At 45.2% G+C, this 24179-nt stretch overlaps 1 protein-coding gene across 1 annotated transcript in view; it reads left to right on the top strand.

The window, feature by feature from the left end:
- The window catches only part of SYAP1 (synapse associated protein 1), a 40068-nt gene that overhangs the window by 14237 nt on the left and 1652 nt on the right, over positions 1-24179 (top strand). The window contains exons 5-8 of the mRNA XM_066357108.1: positions 2469-2608; positions 18165-18307; positions 21223-21281; positions 21730-21877. Of these exons, the coding sequence (XP_066213205.1) occupies positions 2469-2608; positions 18165-18307; positions 21223-21281; positions 21730-21877 (490 nt within the window). The remainder of the gene's footprint in view (positions 1-2468; positions 2609-18164; positions 18308-21222; positions 21282-21729; positions 21878-24179) is intronic.

Here is a 24179-nt window from a genome sequence, read left to right on the forward strand (position 1 = left end):
TGTTCATGTATGGTGGGAATTTTGACTCGATGCTTTTCTTTTATGTTTTGAGTTTTTTAAAAACAGGTATGTATCATATTTACAAGCAAACAAAAAAACTAGATTAGAAACCATCAGTCTTAATGGTTCGAGTGGTCCCCAGCGCAGCTTTTGCCTTGGTTAGTCCAAGCCCCCCTCATTCCCTCGGAAATGTGCCCTACCCAGGAAGCTGTGCCGTGAGGGTTTCCCTTTTGCTTCCTGGCGAGCTGGAGAGCAGTGCCCAAGAGAGACATGGACTGTCACAGCTCTTCAGGGCTGGGTGTAGTGGGCCTGGGCGCATTGGAGGGTCACAGCAGCGTCCTATTAGAGTTCCGTGTTCTGTACTGACTCTGGGTCACAAGCCATGTGCGGGTCTTCTGAGAAGGGGATGCTTTCTCTAATACAGTCTTGGCTTGAATTTCTTTTTAATGAGATTCCACTTTTAATAGACTACTGGCAGGCTGTTAGTATACATGTCTGTGTGACATTTTATTTTGTCAGTGTCTTGACTGCACCTCAGAATGGGCTGTAGATTCTCTAACCCTCCGTTTGAGGCGTCTCAGCCCGAGCGCAGCGGTGTGAAGAAGAACTCACCTCAAGCTCTTCCTTGCCCGGTGTTTTTAGAAGAGGACTGCTCTGGCAGGGCAGGAAGAGTCGGGAGGACCGGCTGTTTCACTTTCCCCTGGGGGTCTCCGCCCCAGGCCTTGTGCATTGGGAACTTGCAGGAGGCAGTCTCCGGCAGTGCGCGGCCAAGAACGTTGTGTGAGAAGGTTGGAAGCGCCACAGAAGTTCAGCGTGGTAGGGCCTCGATAGTTTTCTGTCCCCTTAGTGCTGCCACACCTGTGGCAGTGTTCGGCTCGCAAAGTGAAGTAAACGGCCTGGATGAAAGTGGACAGAGCATTCAAGCTTCATAGGCGCCCGCTTAGTTTGTCACTGCACTGGAGCGGGAGGACTCTTCAGCCCCAGGAGGGAGGCCTGGGGTCCTGGCCCTGCCGCTCGCTGATGCGCGTACCTGACCTCAGACAAACCGCCTTGCGTCCCTGACCGTTTCCTCATCTGGAACACGAGGATGGAAGTGCGTGCTTCACAGTGTTGTAACAAGGAAGCCGGTGTCGGCTGCAGGCCCGGCCCTAACACTGTGGCTCACTGAAGGTTTGCCGATGAACCAACAACGAGGCTGAGAAATGTCTCAGCCTGGCCATGCTCTGCAGAGAAACCACGTTGTGTCTCTCAGTCACCATCATGTTCCTTGGGCCCTTGGGAGAGGGACCGATCTGTGGAGCTTTACAGAAATTTGTCAGGCAGAGCCTGGGCCTTGGCATTCTGTCAGGAGGTGTAGGAGGAGAACATGGTTTGTGCACGCTTCATGGTGAATTGCATGGCGGGTTTCACTTTTCTGATAGGACCGTCACAGTTCGCTGGACTTTGACATCCGGTTAGAATGTTTCTAAGATTATCTATGCTAGTTTTCACATAGCTAATGGTACCCACTGAAACAAACATGTTCATGTAATTTTAAAATATATACATGATTGCCTGACCAGGCGGTGGCGCAGTAGATAGAGTGTCGGACTGGGATGCGGAAGGATCCAGCTTTGAGACCCCAAGGTCGCCAGCTTGAGTGCGGGCTCATCTGGTTTGAGCAAAAAGCTCACCGGCTTGGACCCAAGGTTGCTGGGCTCCAGCAAGGGGTTACTCAGTCTGCTGTAGCCCCACGGTCAAGGCACATGTGAGAAAGCAATCAATGAACAACTAAGAAGTCGCAATGCGCAACGAGAAACTAATGATTGATGCTTCTCATCTCTCTCTGTTCCTGTCTGTCTGTCCATCCCTGTCTATCTCTGCTTCTGTTAAAAATATATATATACACACACACACACACACACACACACACACACGATTGAATTTTCTGGCCTCCCACAAGACTCTGCAGTTGAGACTTAAAAATATATGAAAGGGCCTGCCTGACCAGGCGGTGGTGCAGTGGATAGAGCATCGGACTGGGATGCGGAAGACCCAGGTTCGAGACCCCAAGGTCACCAGCTTGAGCGCGGGCTCATCTGGTTTGAGCAAAAGCCCACCAGCTTGAACCCAAGGTCGCTGGCCCCAGCAAGGGGTTACTCGGTCTGCTGAAGGCCGGCGGTCAAGGCACATATGAGAAAGCAATCAATGGACAACTAAGGTGTTGCAACGCACAATGAAAAACTAATGATTGATGCTTCTCATCTCTCTCCGTTCCTATCTGTCTGTCCCTGTCTATCCCTCTCTCTGACTCAGTCTCTGTAAAAAATAAATAAAATTAAAAAAAATATATATGAAAAGATCAGTTATTTTAGATTAACCATAGCCCAGTAGACTTCGCAGCTGAAGCCTTCGGGATAATTCAGTATTCATCAAATCAATGATACATTGTTACACATTGTGTTCTGTTTTTCCCCTTTTCATCAAAGGACAAGAGGAACTTCCTTCGTGACCCTCCCATCGGCGTGCAGTTTCATTTTGACTTTGATCAGATGTACCCTGTTGCCCTGGTCATGCTCCAAGAGGACGAACTGCTGAGCAGGATGAGATTTGCCCTTGTTCCAAAACTGTAAGCACTGTATTCTTGAGCCCGAGTGGCGCTGCTCACGAAACATGTACTGTATTTTCTCACGTCCTTGCTCGTGTGCACAGTAGCAGGGAAGAATTGTGGAATGGGGGCAGAATTTACACACTCTCTTCATAAAAATGGGCTCTGTGGCCCTTCAGCACCATACATACAAACATACATACATACATACATACATACATACATACATATTTCAGGAAATTTGAGGTGGGGCTGAGATACACTCTTTCATCCCTGGTTAGAAGGTAGAGTACATCAGGACCGGCCTCTGCCTTCTCTGCACTCTGCTCCACTCCCCGGCAGTACTTTTCTTATCCTCTTTTCCACCCAAGGCTCTTCCTCTGCCTGAAGTCCCTCTCCCTTCCCCAAATCCCTGCCTGTCCTTGAAGTTCCAGCACAAGCATAATGTCTTCTTTTATATATATATAATTTTTAGTTTTATTTTTTTATTAAGTGAGAGGTGGGGAGGCAGAAAGACAGACTTCTGCATGTGCCCCAACTGGGATCCACCCCTCAAGCCTGCCCATCTGAGGCCACTGCTCTGTTGCTTGGCAACCAAGCTATTTTTACCATCTGAGGTGAGGCCATGGAGCCATCCTCAGCACCCAGGGTCAACTTCCTTGAACCAATCGAGCTATGCCTGTGGGAAGGGAAGAGAGAGAGACAGAGAGAGAAGGAAAAGGGGAAGGAGTGGAGCAGCAAATGGCCACTTCTCCTGTGTGCCTTGACTGGGAATCGAACCTAGGACTTCCACATGCCAGGCTGACACTCTACCGCTGAGCCTACCACCCGGGGCTGCATAGTGTCTTCTGTGACATGCCCCTGGTGACCTTCATTGGGCCCCCTACTCTTCCCCTCTGCCACCACAGGCTCTTCCTCACCTTTTCTAATTCCAGTCCCATGTTTTCAATCTGGAATTTTTGGAGTCACCGACATGAGTGTTCCTTTTTCTAGCACTCTGTTCTTATTATATTGATGCAGTGTCTTACTGTTTTCTGAGGACATGAAGTATAGTTTTCTTGAGATAACTCTTTTCTCTGCTCTTTTCTGTGAATTTCTGCGTTTGCTTTAGGTCCTGCCTTTCATGTTGCAAGCTTTTCCTGACGCATCCTTTGGGTGAAGGCACCATGCTGAGACGGGGTTCGTACAGGCCTTTTGAGCCTGGTGGTTTCCCCAAGAGGGCTCATCAGCTTCCTGTCTGGCTGAATAACAGGGAGAACCTGGCCCCTGTGGCTTCTGTACAGCATTCTAGCTGCACTCTCAGCTGGGCCAGTGCCCCTGCACGCGGAGAGGCATTGCTCAAAGTGGACCCGCAGTCTGCTGTGTGGGAGGTGGTCATGGGGGCAGCGCGGGAGTTGCAGCCACCTCACTGCGCTTTGAAGGCCTCTCCACTGTGCCTCCTGTCTTGAGCCCAGACTTAGAACAACAGTCATATAGAATCCTTCCTTTCCTTTCCTTTCCTTTCCTTTCTTTCTTTCTTTTTTTTTTTTTTTTTTTTTTTTTTTTGCGAGAGAGACAGGAAGAGAGAGATGAAAAGCATCAACTTGTAGTTGTATCACTTCAGTTGTTTATTGATTGCTTCTCTTTTATTTTAAAATTTTTTTATTCATTTTAGAGAGGAGGGAGGGAGGGGGAGAGAGAGAGAGAGAGAGAGAGAGAGAGAGAGAAGGGGAAGGAGCAGGAGGCATCAACTCCCATATATGCCTTGACCAGGCAAGCCCAGGGTTTTGAACCGGCAACCTCAGTGTTCCCAGGCCGACGCTTTATCCACTCCGCCACCACAGGTCAGGCTGCTTCTCTTTTTTTGTTTTTTTTTCTGAGGGTAGTTACAGGTTTGAGAAGGAGCGCTGGATGGGGATGGAATTTGTTTGGGTTTCTGTGGAGCTGAAGGCCGAATCTGACCTGAAGAATAAAAGACTCAAAGAGCAGGAGCAAGGTGGTCTAGGTGAGTGTTTGAGCCCTGGGACGGGGCGGAGCTTGGCATTTTCCAGAGCAGCAGGAATTAGGGAGGTGGAGCTTAGTGAGCCAGGATGAAGGGGACAGAGCTGAGGTTTGGATGTCAGATGACATAACATCTTAGAGAGCCAGAAAGAGGCTTGACTTCCCCCCAAAGGTAACGGGGAAAACCCACAGTGGAGGCTCAGTCACTTCCTCCATTGAAAAGCATGTTCAGGGTCTCAGCACCTGGCTCCTTACCCAGGGTGCCAACCCCAGGGGGGCCTTAAGTGGAACCAGAGTTGAGTCTCAAAACAGAAATGGAGTTGTGGCCCTGGACCGGGGGCTGTAGGATAGAGCGTTGGCCTGGTGTATGGGCCTCGTGGTTTGATCCTGGTCAGGGCACACAGGAGAAGTAACCATTTGCTTCTCCGCCCTCCCTCTCCCCCTTCTTTTTTTAAAAAATTTTTAAATTTTCTTTTATTATTATTAATTTTAATGGGGTAACATTGATAAATCACGGTACATATGTTCAGAGAAAACATCACTAGGTTATTTTGACATTTGATTATGCTGCATTCCCATCACCCACAGTCCAATTGTCTTCCATCACCTTCTAACTGGTTTTCTTTGTGCCCCTCCCCTCCCCCCCTCTCCACCCCCCCACCGTAACCCCCACACTCTTGTCCATGTCTCTGAGTCTCATTTTTATGTCCCACCTATGTATGGAATCATATAGTTCTTAGTTTTTTCTGATTTACTTACTTCGCTCAGTATAATGTTATCAAGGGCCATCCATGTTGTTGTAAATGATCCGATGTCATCATTTCTTATGGCTGAGTAGTATTCTATAGTATATATGTACCAAAGCTTTTTAATCCACTTGTCCACTGACGGACACTTGGGCTGTTTCCAGATCTTCGCTGTTGTGAACAATGCTGCCATAAACATGGGGGTGCATTTCTCCTTTTGAAACAGTGCTATGGTGTTCTGGGGGTATATTCCTAACAGTGGGATAGCTGGGTCAAAAGGCAGTTCTATTTTTAATTTTTTGAGGAATCTCCAGACTGTTTTCCACAGTGGCTGCACCAGTCTGCATTCCCACCAGCAGTGCAGGAGGGTTCCCTTTTCTCCACATCCTCGCCAGCACTTATTCTGTGTTGTTTTATTGATGAGCGCCATTCTGACTGGTGTGAGGTGATATCTCATTGTGGTTTTAATTTGCATTTCTCTAATGATTAGTGATGTTGAGCATTTTTTCATATGCCTATTGGCCATCTGTATGTCCTCTTTGGAGAAGTGTCTATTCATTTCTTTCGCGCATTTTTTGACTGGATTGTTTGTCTTCCTGGTATTGAGTTTTACCAGTTCTTTATAAATTTTGGTTATTAACCCCTTATCAGACGTATTGTCAAATATGTTCTCCCATTGTGTAGTTTGTCTTTTTATTCTGTTCTTATTGTCTTTAGTTGTGCAAAAGCTTTTTAGTTTGATATAGTCCCATTTGCTTATCCTGTCTTTTATTTCACTTGCCCGTGGAGAAAAATCGGCAAATATATTGCTGCGAGAGATGTCAGAGAACTTATTGCCTATGTTTTCTTCTAAGGTGCTTATGGTTTTACAGCTTACATTTAAGTCTTTTATCCATTTTGAGTTTATTTTTGTGAATGGTGTAAGTTGGTGGTCTAGTTTCATTTTTTTGCAGATAGCTATTCAATTTTCCCAACACCATTTGTTGTAGAGGCTGTCTTTACTCCAATGTATGCTCTTACCTCCTTTGTCAAATATCAGTTGTCCATAGAACTGTGGGTTTATTTCTGGGTTCTCTGCTCTGTTCCATTGATCAATGTGCCTGTTCTTATGCCAGTACCAGGCTGTTTTGAGTACAATGGCCTTGTAGTATAACTTGATATCAGGAAGTGTGATACCTCCCACTTTATTCTTCCTTTTCAAGATTGCTGGGGCTATACGTGTTCTTTTTTGGTTCCGTATAAATTTTTGGAATATCTCATATATCTTTGAAATAAGTCACTGGTATTTTAATTGGTATTACATTGAATGTATAAGTTGCTTTGGGTAAAATAGACATTTTAATGATGTTTATTCTTCCTAACCATGAGCACGGTATGTGCCTCCACTTGTTTATATCTTCCCTGATTTCTTTTATCAATGTTTTATAATTTTCCGAGTACAAGTCTTTAATCTCCCTGGCTAAATTTATTCCTAGGTACTTTATTTTTTTGGTTTCAATGGTGAAGGGGATAGCTTCCTTAATTTCTCTTTCTGACAGTTCATTGTTAGTATATAAAAATGCCTCTGATTTCTGAGTATTAATTTTATATCTTGCCACCTTGCTGAATTCATTTATCAGGTCCAGTAGTGTTTTGACTGAGACTTTAGGGTTTTCTATATACAATATCATATCATCTGCAAATAATGATAGTTTTACTTCTTCTCCAATTTGGATGCCTTTTATTTCTTTTTCTTGTCTGATTGCTGTGGCTAGGACTTCCAGAACTATGTTGAATAAGAGTGGTGAAAGGGAGCAGCCCAGCCTTGTTCCTGATCTTAAGGGGATTGCTTTTAATTTTTGGCCATTGAGTATGATGTCGGCTGTGGGTTTGTCATAGATGGCCTTTATCATGGTGAGGTATGTTCCCTGTATTCCCACTTTGCTGAGAGTTTTGATCATGAATGGGTGCTGGATTTTATCAAATGCTTTTTCTGCATCTATTGAAATTATCCTGTGGTTTTTCTGCTTCCTTTTGTTTATGTGATGAATCACATCGATTGATTTGCGAATATTGTACCAGCCTTGCATCCCAAGAATAAATCCTACTTGATCATGGTGTATGTTTTTTTTCATATATTGCTGGATCCAGTTTGCTAATATTTTGTTAAGGATTTTAGCGTCTAAATTCATCAGGGATATTGGCATATAATTTTCTTTCTTTGTGTTGTCTTTGCCTGGTTTTAGAATCAGAATTATGCTTGCCTCATAAAAGGAGCTTGGAAGTCTTCCTTCCTCTTGAATTTTTTTAAATAGCTTGAGAAAGATAGGAGTTACTTCTTTGAATATTTGGTAGAATTTACTTGTGAAGCCATCAGGCTCAGGACTTCTCTTTTTGGGGAGTTTTTTTTTTGGGGGGGGGGGGTGATAACTATTTCTATCTCATTTGTTGTAATTGGTCTGTTTAGGTTTTCTGATTCTTCCAGATTAATTTTTGGAAGATTATATGTTTCAAAGAATTTGTCAGCCTGACCTGTAGTGGCGCAGTGGATAAAGCGTCAGCCTGGAAACGCTGAGGTTGCCGGTTCAAAACCCTGGGTTTGGCCCTGGCCAGTTGGCTCAGCGGTAGAGCGTTGGCCTGGCGTGCGAGGGACCCGGGTTCGATTCCCGGCCAGGGCACATAGGAGAAGCGCCCATTTGCTTCTCCACCCCCACCCCCCTCCTTCCTCTCTGTCTCTCTCTTCCCCTCCCGCAGCAAAGGCTCCATTGGAGCAAAGATGGCCCGGGCGCTGGGGATGGCTCCTTGGCCTCTGCCCCAGGCGCTAGAGTGGCTCTGGTCGCGGCAGAGCGACGCCCCGGAGGGGCAGAGCATCGCCCCCTGGTGGGCAGAGCGTCACCCCTGGTGGGCGTCCGGGTGGATCCCGGTCGGGCGCATGCAGGAGTCTGTCTGACTGTCTCTCCCCGTTTCCAGCTTCAGAAAAATACAAAAAAAAAAAAAAATACCCTTGGTTTGCCTGGTCAAGGCACATATGGGAGTTGATGCTTCCTGCTCCTCCCCCTTCTCTCTCTCTCTCTCTCTCTCTCTCTCCCCTCCCTATAATGAATAAATTAAAAAATCTTAAAAAAAAATTTTAAACAAAAAGAATTTCTCCATTTCATCTAGGTTGTCTAGTTTTTTGGCCTACGGTTCTTCATAGTATTTTCTTAAAATATTTTGTATTTCTGTTGTGTCAGTTGTTATTTCTCCACTCTCATTTCTAATTTTATTTATTTGAGTCCTCTCTTTTTTCTGGGTGAGTCTGGTTAAAGGTTCATCGATCTTGTTTACCTTTTCAAAGAACCAGCTGCTTGTTTCATTGATCTTTTTTTTTTTAATTTTTTTTTTTAATTTTATTTATTCATTTTAGAGAGGAGAGAGGGAGAGAGAGCAACAGAGAGGGAGAGAGAGGAGAGAGAGACAAAGAGAAAGAAGGGGGGAGGAGCTGGAAGCATCAACTCCCATATGTGCCTTGACCAGGCAAGCCCAGAGTTTCGAACCGGCGACCTCAGCATTTCCAGGTCGACACTTGATCCACTGCGCCACCACAGGTCAGGCTTCATTGATCTTCTGTATTGTTTCTTTAGCCTCTATGTCATTTATTTCTGCTCTGATCTTTATTATTTCCTTCCTTCTACTAGCTCTGGGCTTTACTTGCTGTTCTTTTTCTAGTTCTTTTAGATGCAGGGTCAAGTTGTTCATTTGAGCCTTTTCTAGCTTCTTAAGGTATGCCTGTGATGCTATGAACTTCCCTCTCAGGACTGCTTTTGCTATGTCCCATAAATTTTGAGTTGATGTATGCTCATTATCATTTGTTTCTAGGAGTTTTTTTATTTCTTCTTTGATCTCATTGTTAACCCATTCGTTATTTAATAACATGCTATTTAGTTTCCAAGTGTTTGAGTGTTTTTCTGTTGTGTTTGATTTCTAGTTTCATGCCATTGGGATCAGAAAAGCACTCAATATGATTTAAATCTTCTTAAATTTGTTGAGATTGCTTTTATGTCCTAACATGTGGTCTATCCTAGAGAATGTACTATGAACACTTGAAAAGAATGTATATTCTGCTGCTTTGTGGTGAAAGGTTCTGAAGATATATTTATATATTAAATCGAGTTGATCTAGTATGTCCTTTAAGTCTGCTGTTTCTTTGTTAATTTTCTTTCTTGAGGATCTATCTACTGATGTTAGTGGGGTATTGAAATCCCCTACTATTATAGTATTGCTGTTGATCTCGCCCTTTAAATCCATCAAAGTCTGCTTTATATATTTTGGTGCTCCTATATTAGGTATGTAGATATTTATAACGGTTATATCTTCCTGTTGGATTGCTCCCTTTATCATTATGTAGTGACCTTCTTTATCTCTTACTATAACCTTTGTTGTAAAGTCCATTTTGTCTGATATAAGTATTGCTACCCTAGTTGTTTTTTTTTTTCATTTTCATTTGCGTGAAATATTTTTTTCCATCCTTTTATCTTCAGTCTATGTGCATCTTTTGTTTTAAGGTGTGTCTCATGTAGATAGCATATGTATGGGTCCTGTTTTCTTATCCACGCAGCTACCCTATGTCTTTTGATCGGATCATTTAATCCATTTACATTTAAGGTTATTATTGATGTGTAGTTGCTTATTGCCATTTTATTTATTTTATTTTATTTATTTATTTTTTTTTTTTACAGAGGCAGAGATAGACAGGGACAGAGAGAGATGAGAAGCATCAATCATCAGTTTCTCGTTGCGCGTTGCGACTTCTTAGTTGTTCATTGATTGCTTTCTCATATGTGCCTTGACCGCGGGCCTTCAGCAGACCGAGGAACCCCCTGCTGGAGCCAGCGACCTTGGGTCTAAGTTGGTGAGCTCTTTGCTCAAGCCAGATGAGCCCGCGCTCAAGCTGGCGACCTCGGGGTCTCGAACCTGGGTCCTTCCGCATCCCAGTCCGACGCTCTATCCACTGCGCCACCACCTGGTCAGGCTGCCATTTTATTTTTTAAAACTGTATTCCTCTTTTGCTATATTCTTTTTCCCCTTTGATCTTTTTACAAAAGGCCCCTTAGCATTTCTTGTAGCATTGATTTGGTCGTAGTGAATTCCTTGAGTTTTTTTTATTTCTGGAATGCTTTTTATTTCTCCTTCAATTTTGTTTTTTTTTTAAATTTTATTTATTCATTTTAGAGAGGAGAGAGAAAGGGAGAGAGACAGAGAGAGAAGGTGGGGAGGAGCTGGAAGCATCAACTCCCATATATGCCTTGACCAGGCAAGCCCAGGGTTTCGAACCGGCAACCTCAGCATTTCCAGGTTGACACTTTATCCACTGCGCCACCACAGTCAGGCCTCTCCTTCAATTTTAAACGATAGCCTTGCTGAATAAAGTAGTCTTGGTTGTAGGCTCTTGTTCTACATTACTTTGAATATTTCTTGCCATTCCCTTCTGGCCTCAAGTGTTTCTGTTGAGAAGTCAGAAGTCATCCTTATGGGGGCTCCTTTCTAGGTGCTTGCCTTTTTTTCTCCAGCAGCTTTTAATATTTTCTCTTTATCACTTAGCTTTGGTATTTTAATTATGATGTGTCTTGGTGTAGATTTCTTTGGGTTTCTCTCTAATGGAGTTCTCTGTGCTTCTTGAACTTGTGAGATGTTTTCCTGCCTTAATTTAGGGAAGTTTTCAGCTATGATATGTTTGAACAAAGTCTCTATGCCTTGTTCTTTCTCTTCTTATTCAGGAAACCCTATGATGTGGATGTTACTTCTCTTCATGTTGTCACAGAGCTCTCTTAGAGTTTCCTCAGACTTTTTGAGTCTCTTTTCTTTTTTCTGCTCTGCTTCTGTGCCTTCATTTATCTTGTCCTCTAACTCGTTGATTCGATTCTCATCTTCATTCATCCTGCTTTTAATTCCTTCCATTGTGTTCTTTATTTCTGATATTGTATTTGTCATTTCTGACTGATTCTTTTTTATTATTTCAATGTCCTTTTTTATATTTGTTATCTCTTTATTTAGGTATTATTAATGACCATCTATTGTTGTTCTAAGATCTTTGAGCATCCTAACAATCGTTATTTTAAACTCTGCATCCGGTAATTTGGTTATGTCTGACTCATTCAGGTCCTTTTCTGGGGATTTCTCTTGATTCATTTGTGTGCATTTCTCTGCCTTCCCATTTTGTCTGTGTAAAAGAAGGTTTTGGGACCTGACTTGTGGTGGCGCAGTGGATAAAGCGTCGACCTGGAAATGCTAAGGTCACTGGTTCAAAACCCTGGGCTTGCCTGGTCAAGGCGTATATGGGAGTTGATGCTTCCAGCTCCCCCCCCTTCTCTCTCTCTGTCTCTCTCTCCTCTCTCTCCCTCTCTGTCTCTCTCTCTCTCCCTCTCTCTCTCCTCTCTAAAAATGAATAAATCAATAAAAAAAATTTTTTTTAAAAAGGAGGTTTTGGCTACTGGAGTCCACTGGGTGTGGCCTCTGTGTTCCCTAGGTGTGGTCTGTCTGCAGGCCCACCACCCCCTCTGCTGCTGCTGCCTAGGCTGTTCAGGTATGGGGGTTGCCAGTGCCAGCCCACTAGGGCTGTTGCTGTGGTTTCTGCCTCTCTTTCATGGGAGGGGCTGTGATCATATGCTCGGGTGTACAAGCTTCAGTGGCCTAGGCCTTTTCCCCGCCCCATTTCGTGGGGTTATGCACCCTGCCCAGCCGCAAGCCTTGGCCCTGAGGGAGGGGTGAGCACCTTTGCTCAGCTGCAGGTCTCTGCCTGATTCTGGGCTTTCGTCCCACCCCTGTGTGAGGATATTGATTGCTTCTCATATGTGCCTTGAGCAGAGGGCTCCAGCAAAGCCAGTGACCCCTTGCTCAGGCCAGTGACCTTGGGCTTTAAGCCAGCAACCATGGGGTTATGTCTGTGATCCCACACTCCAGTCGGCAAACCCGCGCTTAAGCTGGATGACCCTGCACTCGAGCTAGTCACCTCGCGGTTTCAAACCTGGGTCCTCAGCATCCCAGGTCAATGCTCTATCCACTGCACCACCACGTAGACAGGCTAGAATCCTTTATTGATTTTTCTTTTTAGGAAAACCCTTCTCTCCATGATTTTTAACATATTGATGGTGAATTATTATTTTGCTCACAAAACCCTGAGAGTTGGCTTTTTTTATTTTATTTATTTATTTATTTATTCATTCATTTTTTTTGTATTTTTCTGAAGCTGGAAACAGGGAGGCAGTCAGACAGACTCCCGCATGCGCCCGACCGGGATCCACCCGGCACGCCCACCATGGGGCGATGCTTTGCCCATCCGGGGCGTCACTCTGTTGCGACCAGAGCCACTCTAGCGCCTGAGGCAGAGGCCATGGAGCCATCCCCAGCGCCTGGTCCATCTTTGGAGCCTTGGCTGCCGGAGGGGAAGAGAGAGACAGAGAGGAAGGAGATGGGGAGGGGTGGAGAAGCAGATGGGCGCTTCTCCTGTGTGCTCTGGCCGGGAATCGAACCTGGGACTCCTGCACGCCAGGCCGATGCTCTACCACTGAGCCAACTGGCCAGGGCGAGAGTTGGCTTTTGAACAGTTTATATGTGTGTGTGTGTGAAGGTGCCTCTTTCTGAGAGAAGAGCAGCAAAGCTCTGGGGTCCAGGTGGGCTTCACACCTGAAGGCTCCATCAGCTTGAAAACCACTAGAATCACCTTTGGTCACACAGTGGGCTCTCTGCTGGCGCTCTGGGGACTGTCCAGAGGCCCTGAGGCACTGGGACATATGGCCACGGGTGCTCTTGGCAGGCATGTCACTGTCCAGAGTTTTCATTTTTGACAGTTTGGGACTCCCTTTCACTGGTGACGGTAATTTTAGATTTATTTTTTTTTTAACGTGGAGAATTGGTATTTGGTAAAGAGTATTTTAGCTTTGTCACTGGCTAAGTAAACGTTGAGTAATGTAATTCAAATTTTCTGTTAGAGATGCTAATTCTGTTAGAGATGCTTTATAAATTAGTATTGGTTTTATAAGTCTATCTGTTAGAAATGCTTACTGAAGTATTTAGGGATGAAGGGATATGATATCTGTCATTGCTGTAAAATTTTCTAACCTCCCCCGAAAGAAAAGCATTGTGTGCAGGAGAGGAGGCAGAGATGAAACATGACCGGCAAAATGGGGTCATCCTTCAGGTTAGGTCGCAGGTACGTGGGAGTTCTTTGTTCAGGCTCTCCACTTTTGTTGACATTTCCATAATAAAACAAAACTTACCCATCACACAGAAATATAAGATTTCTAGACTTTTCCTTCTGACATGCAGAAATGCAACTTTGACTGTTTGAGGCACAAATTTTCTGAACCAAAGCCATCACTAAGCAGGAACAATTTAGAAAAGAAAACATCTTCTCTGTGTTTCAGAGTGCTTTTTAGTGTGTTAGCACATCCCTGTGATAGCAGTGCTGGCAAGAGACAGGCGCCCTCTGAGATCTTGACTGATGACATCAGGGAAATCACAGTCCTTTCCTGTGGCACAGTCTTGGACTGTGACATGTGCTCATTGTTCCCAGAGGCTTTCACAGCATACTAATATCTTAAAATAGTCTTTGGAGCATAAGTGGTCAGATAAATGTTTGGGAGCTGCAACCTTGGATAGATTTTTTTTTTTTTATCATAAGACTTCTTAGAGCTTTTAGTATCAATATGTTGACTGCATTGTGGCTCTCTCCAGAGGGTAACCGAATATTTCTACATTCTGCTTGTAACCACTGCCTCTTACATCAAAAGGTTATTAAGAGAGCAAACAGCCTGCCTGATTCTCTGACTCTGTCTGTCCCTCCCCCCAAAAAAAAAGAAAAAGAGCAAACAGCCTGACCAGGCGGTGGCGCAGTGGATAGAGTGTCGGACTGGAATGCGGAGGACCCAGGTTCGAGACCCCCGAGGTCGCCAGCTTGAGCACAGGCTCATCTGGTTTGAGCAAAGCTCACCAGCTTGAACCCAAGGTCACTGGCTCGAGCAAGGGGTTATTCGGTCTGCTGAAGGTCCACGGTCAAGGCACATATGAGAAAGCAATCAATGAACAACTAAGATGTCGCAACAAAAAACTAATGACTGATGCTTCTCGTCTCTCTCCATTCCTGTCTGTCCCTATCTGTCCCTCTCTCTGACTCTGTTTCTGTAAACAAAAAACAAACCCCAAGATAGTTTCCTTGGGCGTGGGCTCATCTGGTTTGAGCAAGGCTCACCAGCTTGAGCCCAAGGTTGCTAGCTTGAGAAAGGGGTCACTCGTATGCTGTAGCCCCCGGTCAAGGCATATATAAGAAAGCAATCAATGAACAACTAAGGAGCCACAATGAAGAATTGATGCTTCTCATCTCTCCCCCTTCCTGTCTGTCTGTCCCTATCTGTCCCTCTCTCTGTCTCTCTCTGTCTCTGTCACAAAAAAAATAGTACACTGTTCATTGTGGACATTTCATAGAGCTCACAATTAAAAGTGACCTTGAAGCCTGACTAGGCGGTGGCGCAATGGATAGAGCATTGGACTGGGATGCGGAGGACCCAGGTTTGAGACCCCGAGGTCGCCAGCTTGAGCACAGGCTCATCTGGTTTGAGAAAAAGCCCACCAGCTTGAACCCAGCAAGCTGGTGGCTCCAGCAAGGGGTTACTCGGTCTGCTGAAGGCCCGCGGTCAAGGCACATATGAGAAAGCAATCAATGAACAACTAAGGTGTTACAACGCGCAATGAAAAACTAATGATTAATGCTTCTCATCTCTCTCCATTCCTATCTGTCTGTCCCTCTCTCTGACTCACTCTCTGTCTCTGTAAAAAATAAATAAATAATAAAATTAAATTAAAAATTAAAAAAAAAAGAAATGTTTTAAAAAGTGACCTTGAAGACATTCACACTGCTCACTACCTTCATGGGAAAGTTAATCTCACTCTTGTATGGCTGTGATGTTATGGTTTAAGGCCCCTGAATTTATCCAGGTAAACACCCAGTTCTCATATTTGTTCCCCAGTTGTCTTAGACTCTGTACCACTCATCCTCCAGATGATTACCCTCTGAAAGCAAGCTCCCAAAAGTGGATATGAGATATTGTCTGATTGCAGAAGAGCACACTGAAGTGGATCTTGTATGCTTTTTTTATTTATTTATTTATTTATTTATTTATTTTTTTGCAGAGACAGTGAGTCAGAGAGAGGGATAGACAGGAATGGTGAGATGAGAAGCATCAATCATTAGTTTTTCATTGCACGTTGCAACACCTTAGTTGTTCATTGATTGCTTTCTCATATGTGCCTTGACTGCGGGCCTTCAGCAGACCGAGTAACCCCTTGCTGGAGCCAGCAACCTTGGGCTCAAGCTGGTGGGCTTTTGCTCAAACCAGATGATCCTGTGCTCAAGCTGGCAACCTCGGCGTCTCGAACCTGGGTCCTCCGCATCCCAGTCCGATGCTCTATCCACTGCTCCACCTACTGGTCAGGCGGATCTTGTATGCTTTTTAGTGCAGCCTAAGATTTCATGATCTCTTCCAGCAGCTGCAGCAGACTTTTTTTTTTTTAATTATTAAGTGACAGGTAGGGAGGCAGGGAAGCAGAGAGACAGACTCCCACATGTGCCCCAACCGGGATCCACCTGACCAGCCCATTTGGGACCAATGCTCTGCCCATGTGGGGCTGCGGCTTCGTTGCTCAGCTACCGAGCTATTTCAGCACCTGAGGCAAGGCATGGAGCCATCCTCAGCATCCTAGAGTCAACTTGTTCGAAGCATTCAAGCCATGGCTGCAGGAGGAGAAGAGAGAGATAGAGGAAGGAGAGGGGGAAGGGTGGAGAAGCAGATGGCGCTTCTCCTGTGTGCCCTGGCTGGGAGTCGAACCCTGGACTTCCACACACTGGGCCAACACTCTACCACTGAGCCAACCAGCCAGGGCCCAGTCTGATATTTTTATTTGGCTAGAGGTCCTTACTGACTGCTGTTAGCCAAGTCTCCCTCTTGCCAAACTACTTCCAAGAGATGCTATGAGAAAAAGAGACTTAGGAGGCCACATGAGTTTGGGAAATGCTTCTTGACAACTGGCAAGAACTGAACAAGTAAGAGGTCATTATTGCTGTGACCATCTATGTTGGCAGGCAACTTGTTTTATCCATCTCTTAAAAGCCCCCTCCCCCAACCTACATGCATGCTAACATGGGGCCTGGTGCATGTGGCCCTCAGTAATGGCCAATGGAATCAGTGAAAGAGAAGATGGCTGCATCTAGCATCATGTCAGCTTAATACCTGGCTTAGTTTGTGGAAATAATCTGGCATTTTGCTTGTGGCCTTTAAAAGCTAGCTTCCAGCCTGACCTGTGGCGGCGCAGTGGATTAAAGCGTCGACCTGGAATGCTGAGGTCGCCAGTTCAAAACCCCAGGCTTGCCGGGTCAAGGCACATATAGGAGTTGATGCTTCCTGCTCCTCCCCCCTTCTCTCTCTCTCTCTCTCTCCCTCTCCCTCTCCCTCTCCCTCCCTCCCCCCCTCTCTAAAATGAATAAAGTCTTTAAAATAAAGTGAAAGCTAGCTTCTGGGCTCAGCTTGGCCAGTCACAGATGTGATGGCTTGTGTTCTGTTGTCCTGTCTCAGGCAAGCCCTGTCCTCGTTCACAAGCCTGGCTCTCGGTGTCTTCTCATAGTCCTCACTGATTTTCTTCTGTTTCTTCCTAGTCTTTCTGTCATGCTTCCCTCCATGATTTCCTCCCACTCTAAGAACCTTCTAGTAGCTTTGGCCGGATAGCTCGATTGGTTAGAGCTTTGACCAGAAGTACAGAGGTTGCAGGTTCGATTCCTAATCAGGGGACATACAGGAACAGATTGATGTTTCTGTCTGTCTCTCCCCACCCCATCCCACCCCCTACTAAAATCATTAATATAAGAAGAACCTTCTCGTAAACCAGGAGGTGTAAAGAGGCATTCCTTTATATTCTTGTCATTTCTACTATCAGAGCATTTTTTGAACATAAAGCGAATGACTCCTGCAGGCAAACAAAACAAAGCACACCTGTCCTGCAGTCACCAAAGCTGTCCCTTGGCTGGCCTTGGTTGGGAGCATGGGGCTGTGTTCTGTATTTTTGCTGAGTCTTGTCTTCTAACCTCAGTATTTTTATTTAATTGCTCTCAGGTAAGCATAATCATCAGTGTGTATTATAATTATTTTGAAACAATCAGCAAACTTATAGAAAGGTGAGAAGTACAGACTGAAGAACTTGTATTGGAGTCATTTGAGCCCTGATGCTCTGCTACGCCTGATTGCTTTAGTGTGTATTTTCCACCACAGACTTCAGCATTTTCACCGCCTAATTCTCAGACTGTATTCTGGTTTTCCCATTTGTCCCAGTAATGTCGTTTTTAGCGAGAGGAGCCAATTCAGACTCACATGTCACATTATCAACCATATCCCACCTCATTGCTGACTGTTACAGATTGCCAGTTTGCAAGCTGCCAGACATTTCCTTTCATAAGGTATGACAGACATCCACACTCCTTTCTTCTCACTGCTTGAAAGCACTGAATTCTTGGTGAACAGCAAACAGTAGGTGGGGTCCTGACTGCTTCCGGTCTCCGGGGCTCGTGCTGCCTTACGCTGTCTCCCTCTGCTGGGCAGTGTTGGTGTCATGCAGATATTTAAAATGCTGAGGCTTCACCCGTCTTCCGGAAGTTTGCTTTTGCTGCTGTGAAGATAGTTGTTTTTATTCTATTATTCAGCTTTTAGTTTGAAAGCAAATGAGAAGCATCTTTCAGCCTCCTTCGGATTTACAAATGCCTCTAAAAATCATCTCTTCCTGTCTCCACAAACAACGCCTGTGCGCAGCTGTGCGCGTGCGTGCTGATGTGTGTTGCTGTTTGTCTTTGAAAGCGTGAAGGAAGACGTGTTTTGGAGGAACTACTTTTACCGGGTGTCCCTGATTAAGCAGTCGGCCCAGCTCACGGCCCTGGCCGCCCAGCAGGCTGCCGGGAAGGAGAAGAGCCCCGGCAGAGAGGACGCGTCGCCACTGACAGGTATGTGCAGAGGTCTCTCTGTGACAGGGACAGTTACTTCAAGAATGTTCTGAACTTAGAGCTTGTCGTCGTGTATGTACCAGAAATGCCATCCTGTTCTTATAGGAAACTCTTCTTTCCACAGGAAAGATTTCTTCCTGTCGCCTCCTCTCTGACCTCACTCATACATCTTAGCCAAGCTTTCCTTCATTTTGCTACCTTTTTCTCATTCTTCAGTTTGTTTATTTTTCTTTTTATTTCTTTTTTTTCTTTTTTCTTTTTTGGACAGAGAGAGGAACAGACAAACAGGAAGGGAGAGAGATGAGAAGCATCAATTCTTTGTTGTGGCACCTTAGTTTCTCAGTGATTGCTTTCTCATATGTGCCTTGACCAGGGGGCTACAACAGAGCGAGGGACCCCTTGCTCAAACCAGTGACCTTGGGTTTAACCTTTGGAGCCTTGCTCAAACCGGATGAGCCCATGCTCAAGCTGGCGACCTCGGAGTCTCAAACCTGGGTCCTCTGTGTCCCAGTCTGACGCTCTATCCACTGCGCCACCACCTGGTCAGGCTCTTTATTTCTCACTTGATCATCGGTCATCTTCCCATCTCATTGCCTTTTGCCATGTGACTTTTATGCCTTCTGTTCTCCGTTGATTCAAGCCACCCCTTTTCTTTTCTTTTTTTGTGACAAAGAGAGGGACAGATAGGGAGAGACAGACAGGAAGGGAGAGAGATGAGAAACTTCAATTCTTCATTGTGACACCTTAGTTGTTCATTGATTGCTTTCTCATATGTGCCTTGAACGGGGTCTACAGAAGACCAAGTAACCCCTTGCTCGAGCCAGTGACCTTGGGCTCACGCTGGTGAGCCTTGCTCAAACCAGATGAGCCTGCACTCAAGCTGGCGACCTCGGGTTCACGAACCTGGGTCCTCCGTGTTCCAGTCCGATGCTCTATCCACTGCACCACCGCCTGGTCAGGCAAGCCACCCCTTTTCTTTGCTTCTCAGTCTTCCATTCCACCCGATAATCCCCCATTGCTGTAGTCAGTAGAGCAGAACTAAGCTCCGTTCAGCTCTAAGTTACAAATACCCAGCTCAGAGCCAGGCACCATTAAGTTACACAGTTGAGGCCTGACCTGTGGTGGCGCAGTGGATAAAGCGTCGACCTGGAATGCTGAGGTTGCCGGTTCAAAACCCTGGGCTTGCCTGGTCAAGGCACATATGGGGGTTGAAGCTTCCTGCTTCTCTTTTTTTTTTTTCTCTCTCTCTCTCTCTCTCCTCTAAAATGAATAAGTAAATAAAAATAATTTTTAAAAAAAGTTACACAGTTGACCCTTATTGTCACAGTTTACCCCTGGTTTTTGGATAAAGTGTTTCATAATATCAGCAATGATTTAGTATGTATAAGAATAATTAAGCCTGACCAGGTGGTGGCGCAGTGGACAGAGCATCGGACTGGGATGTGGAGGACCCAGGTTTGAGACCCCGAGGTCGCCAGCTTGAGCATGGGCTCATCTGGTTTGAGCAAAAGCTCACCAGCTTGGACCCAAGGTCGCTGGCTCGAGCAAGGGGTTACTCCGTCTGCTGAAGGTCCACGGTCAAAGCACATATGAGAAAGCAATCAATAAACAACTAAGGTATTGCAACGTGCAATGAAAAACTGATGATTGATGCTTCTCATCTCTCTCCGTTCCTGTCTGTCTGTCCCTACCTATCTTTCTCTCTGACTCTCTCTGTCTCTGTAAAAAAATAATAATAATGAAAAAGAATAATTAAAATAAGAAACATAGTTTGCTCTATTTGTTTTTTGGGTTTTTTTAAGGATTTTTTATTTGTAACATTTAATGAATACCTGCTCTGTATAGGTACTATTTACAACGGGGGACTTTTCTGTTCGTGTAATTTTAAATTACACAAAATGGTGTATCCTAAGGCTCAGGCTATACAGACCACTAATGTAATAAAGTTGCTCTGCACAGTGAAATTTGGCATTTTGCATATAGATGTTAATATGAATCCCAAGTATCTATCATTCTTTAGTATTTCCTTTTATTCATTTGATTGGAAAATGCCATTTTACCAAATACGACCAGTGTAACAAAGTGGGTTCACTAAAGACTGTACAGTAATGTTTAATTTTATTTATTTATTTATTTATTTTACAGAGACAGAGAGTGAGTCAGAGAGAGGGATAGACAGGGACAGACAGACAGGAACGGAGAGAGATGAGAAGCATCAATCATTAGGTTTTCATTGCACGTTGCAACACCTTAGTTGTTCATTGATTGCTTTCTCATATGTGCCTTGACCACGGGCCTTCAGCAGACCAAGTAACCCCTTGCTGGAGCCAGCGACCTTGGGTTCAAGTTGGTGGGCTTTTGCTCAAACCAGATGAGCCCGCGCTCAAGCTGGCGACCTCGGGGTCTCAAACCTGGGTCCTCTGCATCCCAGTTCGACGCTCTATCCACTGCGCCACCGCCTGGTCAGGCTGTACAGTAATGTTTATACAATAGCATACGCAGCCATGAGAAAAGGAGAAGCAGTGATTGAGCACAAATAACACTTTACTTCATACTGTCTAGCATTTGAGACAAAAGGAGAACTTGGTAAGGAACTTAGTTCTCATTATCCTAAAGAGCAGAACTATTCTTGGATGGATTTTGCTAACACTGAAGTCAAAAATTATTTTCTGCTGGAAATCTTATTTAAGGGGGCATCGAATATGATGACATATTAAAAATATCCCCAAAAGAAAGAGGTTAAGATGGTTTCACTTGGCTATTTCTTGTGATAACGTAAGAACTGAAAGCATAATATTAAAAGTTCATTTCTTTAAATTATTTAGTATCATCGTACTTGTGGATTTTTTAGTTGTTATTATATTTATTCAGAATTGAATCAAGCAATTATTGTCTCTTTTATTCTCACTTCTTAGAGGCAGTACGGCCCAAAACGCCACCTGTCGTAATCAAATCTCAGCTTAAAACTCAAGAGGTAATCCAGTTTTACATTGTACGTAGTAGTTGATGTCTGGAAATGAAGTCACTCTGTTAACTGTGTGAGATAGCATTTCAAACAGCTTAGGAATATAGGTCTTAACTGTTCTGAAAAGGAGGGTCCAGTACTTGAACAGTTAAGGACCTGCAGCTCAGACTTGAGGCAATTCCCTAGCATAAATCGTTCTAGATGTGCTCAGTGGGGATTGGACAGAATGATTGGAGTGATCCAAACCGTGAGTGAACACAGTAGATTCAGGTTGTAACTCACTTAGTTACCAAGCAACTGTGCCAGTTAGAAGGTTGGAGAGCAGTGATCACTGGATTAGCAGAATAAGGAAAAGAGAATGGTGCTCCATCAAATTGTGAGATGACCGTAAACAAGGGGTCTAGCCTGTAAATGTTGCTCAGAAAACCATTTCCAGAGCTTGTTTGTTGTATTTCAGGATGAAGAGGAAATCTCTACCAGCCCAGGCGTTTCTGAGTTTGTCAGTGACGCCTTTGATGCCTGTAACTTAGATCAGGAGGATCTGAGGAAGGAAATGGAGCAACTGGTGCTTGACAAAAAACAGGAGGAAGCAACTGTTGTAGAAGGTACGAAACAATTGTTCTATTCCCCAATTCTGAAGTTGATTGTAAAAGGTTGTTATGATGAAGCAGATATACAGCACTGTGCTATAACTTTTTTTTTTTTTTTGAAGTGAGAAGCAGGGAGGCAGGCAGACAGACTCCTGCATGTGCCCTACCAGGATCCACCCAGCATGCCCACCAGGGGATGATGCTCTGCCCATCTGGGGCATTGCTTCACTGCAACCAGAGCCATTCTAGCGCCTGAGGCAGAGGCCATGGAGCTGTCCTCAGCGCCCAGGCCAACTTTACTCCAATGGAGCCTTGGCTGCGGGAGGGGAAGAGAGAGACAGAGAGGAAGGAGAGGGGGAGGGGTGGAGAAGCAGATGGGTGCTTCTCCTGTGTGCCCTGACCAGGAATTGAACCCGGGACATCCACACACCGGGCCGACACTCTACTGCTGAGCCAACCGGCCAGGGCTGTGCTATGACTTATGCATCAAAATTGTTTCTCTGTCCACCAGAAGAAGAATTCTAGCACACATGCCCAGACCTCAAGGCCCTCTGCCCTAAACATGCACAGAAGCATAGAGCAGAGAAACTGAGACCCAGTGATGTATCCTAGGCCTCTCGGCCCAAGGACAGGTGACCAAGAACGGGGGAGAAGGCAAGTGCACCTTCCATGTGGAGGCCCTGCCGTCCGGTGCTCTGCTTTGAAAGCTGGCATCCTCTGCCTGACCAGGCTGTGGCGCAATGGATAGAGCATCGGACTGGGATGTGGAAGACCCAGGTTCGAGAACCCGAGGTCGCCAGCTTGAGCGCAGGCTCATCTGGCTTGAGCAAAAAGCTCACCAGCGCCCTGGCCAGTTGGCTCAGTGGTAGAGCGTCGGCCTGGCGTGCAGAAGTCCCGGGTTGGATTCCCAGCCAGGGCACACAGGAGAAGCGCCCATCTGCTTCTCCACCCCTCCCCCTCTCCTTCCTCTCTGTCTCTCTCTTCCCCTCCCGCAGCCGAGGCTTCATTGGAGCAAAGATGGCCCGGGCACTGGGGATGGCTCTGTGGCCTCTGCCTCAGGCGCTGGAGTGGCTCTGGTTGCAACAGAGCGACGCCCCGGAGGGGCAGATCATCGCCCCCTGGTGGGCAGAGCGTTGCCCCCTGGTGGGCGTGCCGGGTGGATCCCGGTTGGGCGCATGCGGGAGTCTGTCTGACTGTCTCTCCCCCTTTCCAGCTTCAGAAAAATACAAAAAAAAAAAAAAGCGCTCACCAGCTTGGACCCAAGGTCGCTGGCTTGAGCAAGGGGTTACTCCGTCTGCTGTAGGGCCACGGTCAAGGCACATATGAGAAAGAAATAAATGAACAACTAAGGTATCACAATGCACAACGAAAAACTAATAATTGATGCTTCTCATCTCTCCATTCTGTCTGTCTGTCCCTGTCTATCCCTCTCTCTGACTCTCTGTCTCTGTAAAAAAATAAATAAAAATAAAATTAATTAATTAAAAAATAAAATAAAATACACATTTCTATTAAAAAAAAGAAAAGAAAGAAAAGCGGACGGAGGCTAGCCCTGCTCCCCAGACAGCGTCCTTCCTCTGAACCCCTGCCCTACCTAGTCTGTTCTCCTCTATAGTGCTTGTCTCTGCCCCTCCCCCAGCTAAACTGCAAGTTCCTTAACGGTATATACCTTGTCTGCCTGTCCCCCACGGGACCTAACATGGAGTCTGGCACCTAGTAATCAACTAAGAAATACAGGGGTCCTCGTGTTATGACCGTCTCGACATACAACCTTTAGAGTTTACGACACTCCCATAAAAACTTTTAAAAAATAAGACGTGTTTTGGCTTATGCCATTAGTGCCATACTGATGGACCACATGGGCGAACTAGTGTGATTGTGCAGGGCAGAATAATAGGCAGTAACAGGCTTATGAGTGAGGGAGCTGGTGGCCCCCAGTACACTCACCTACGCCACTTTGGAATGTTAAAAGTGCAGGTGTTCCGTTTGTGTTAGGTTAGGGTGTGTTGCGACTTACACCAAAATTCAGTGTAGTTATCCTACACTGTTACATCACTGTCATAGGAATGAAACTGTGTCATAACCCGAGGACCCCCTGGATTTCTGAAATTGATGGGTTATTATGCTATACACTATCTTTTCCCTTGAGGTCACTGCTACAAAAATAATTTGGTGTTTTCTCTGTAGCTACTAAGTTTGTTTATTTTTAAAAGATGAAAATGATTTTAGGCTTTACTTTGTAAATAGTTCGTTTTATTTTGTCACTATTTTATAACACATAGTAGATGCCTTACACTTTACATACATGTGCGCACAT

The sequence above is a fragment of the Saccopteryx leptura genome, chromosome X, assembly GCF_036850995.1.
Source record: "Saccopteryx leptura isolate mSacLep1 chromosome X, mSacLep1_pri_phased_curated, whole genome shotgun sequence".
In the NCBI taxonomy this organism is placed as follows: Eukaryota; Metazoa; Chordata; class Mammalia; order Chiroptera; family Emballonuridae; genus Saccopteryx; species Saccopteryx leptura.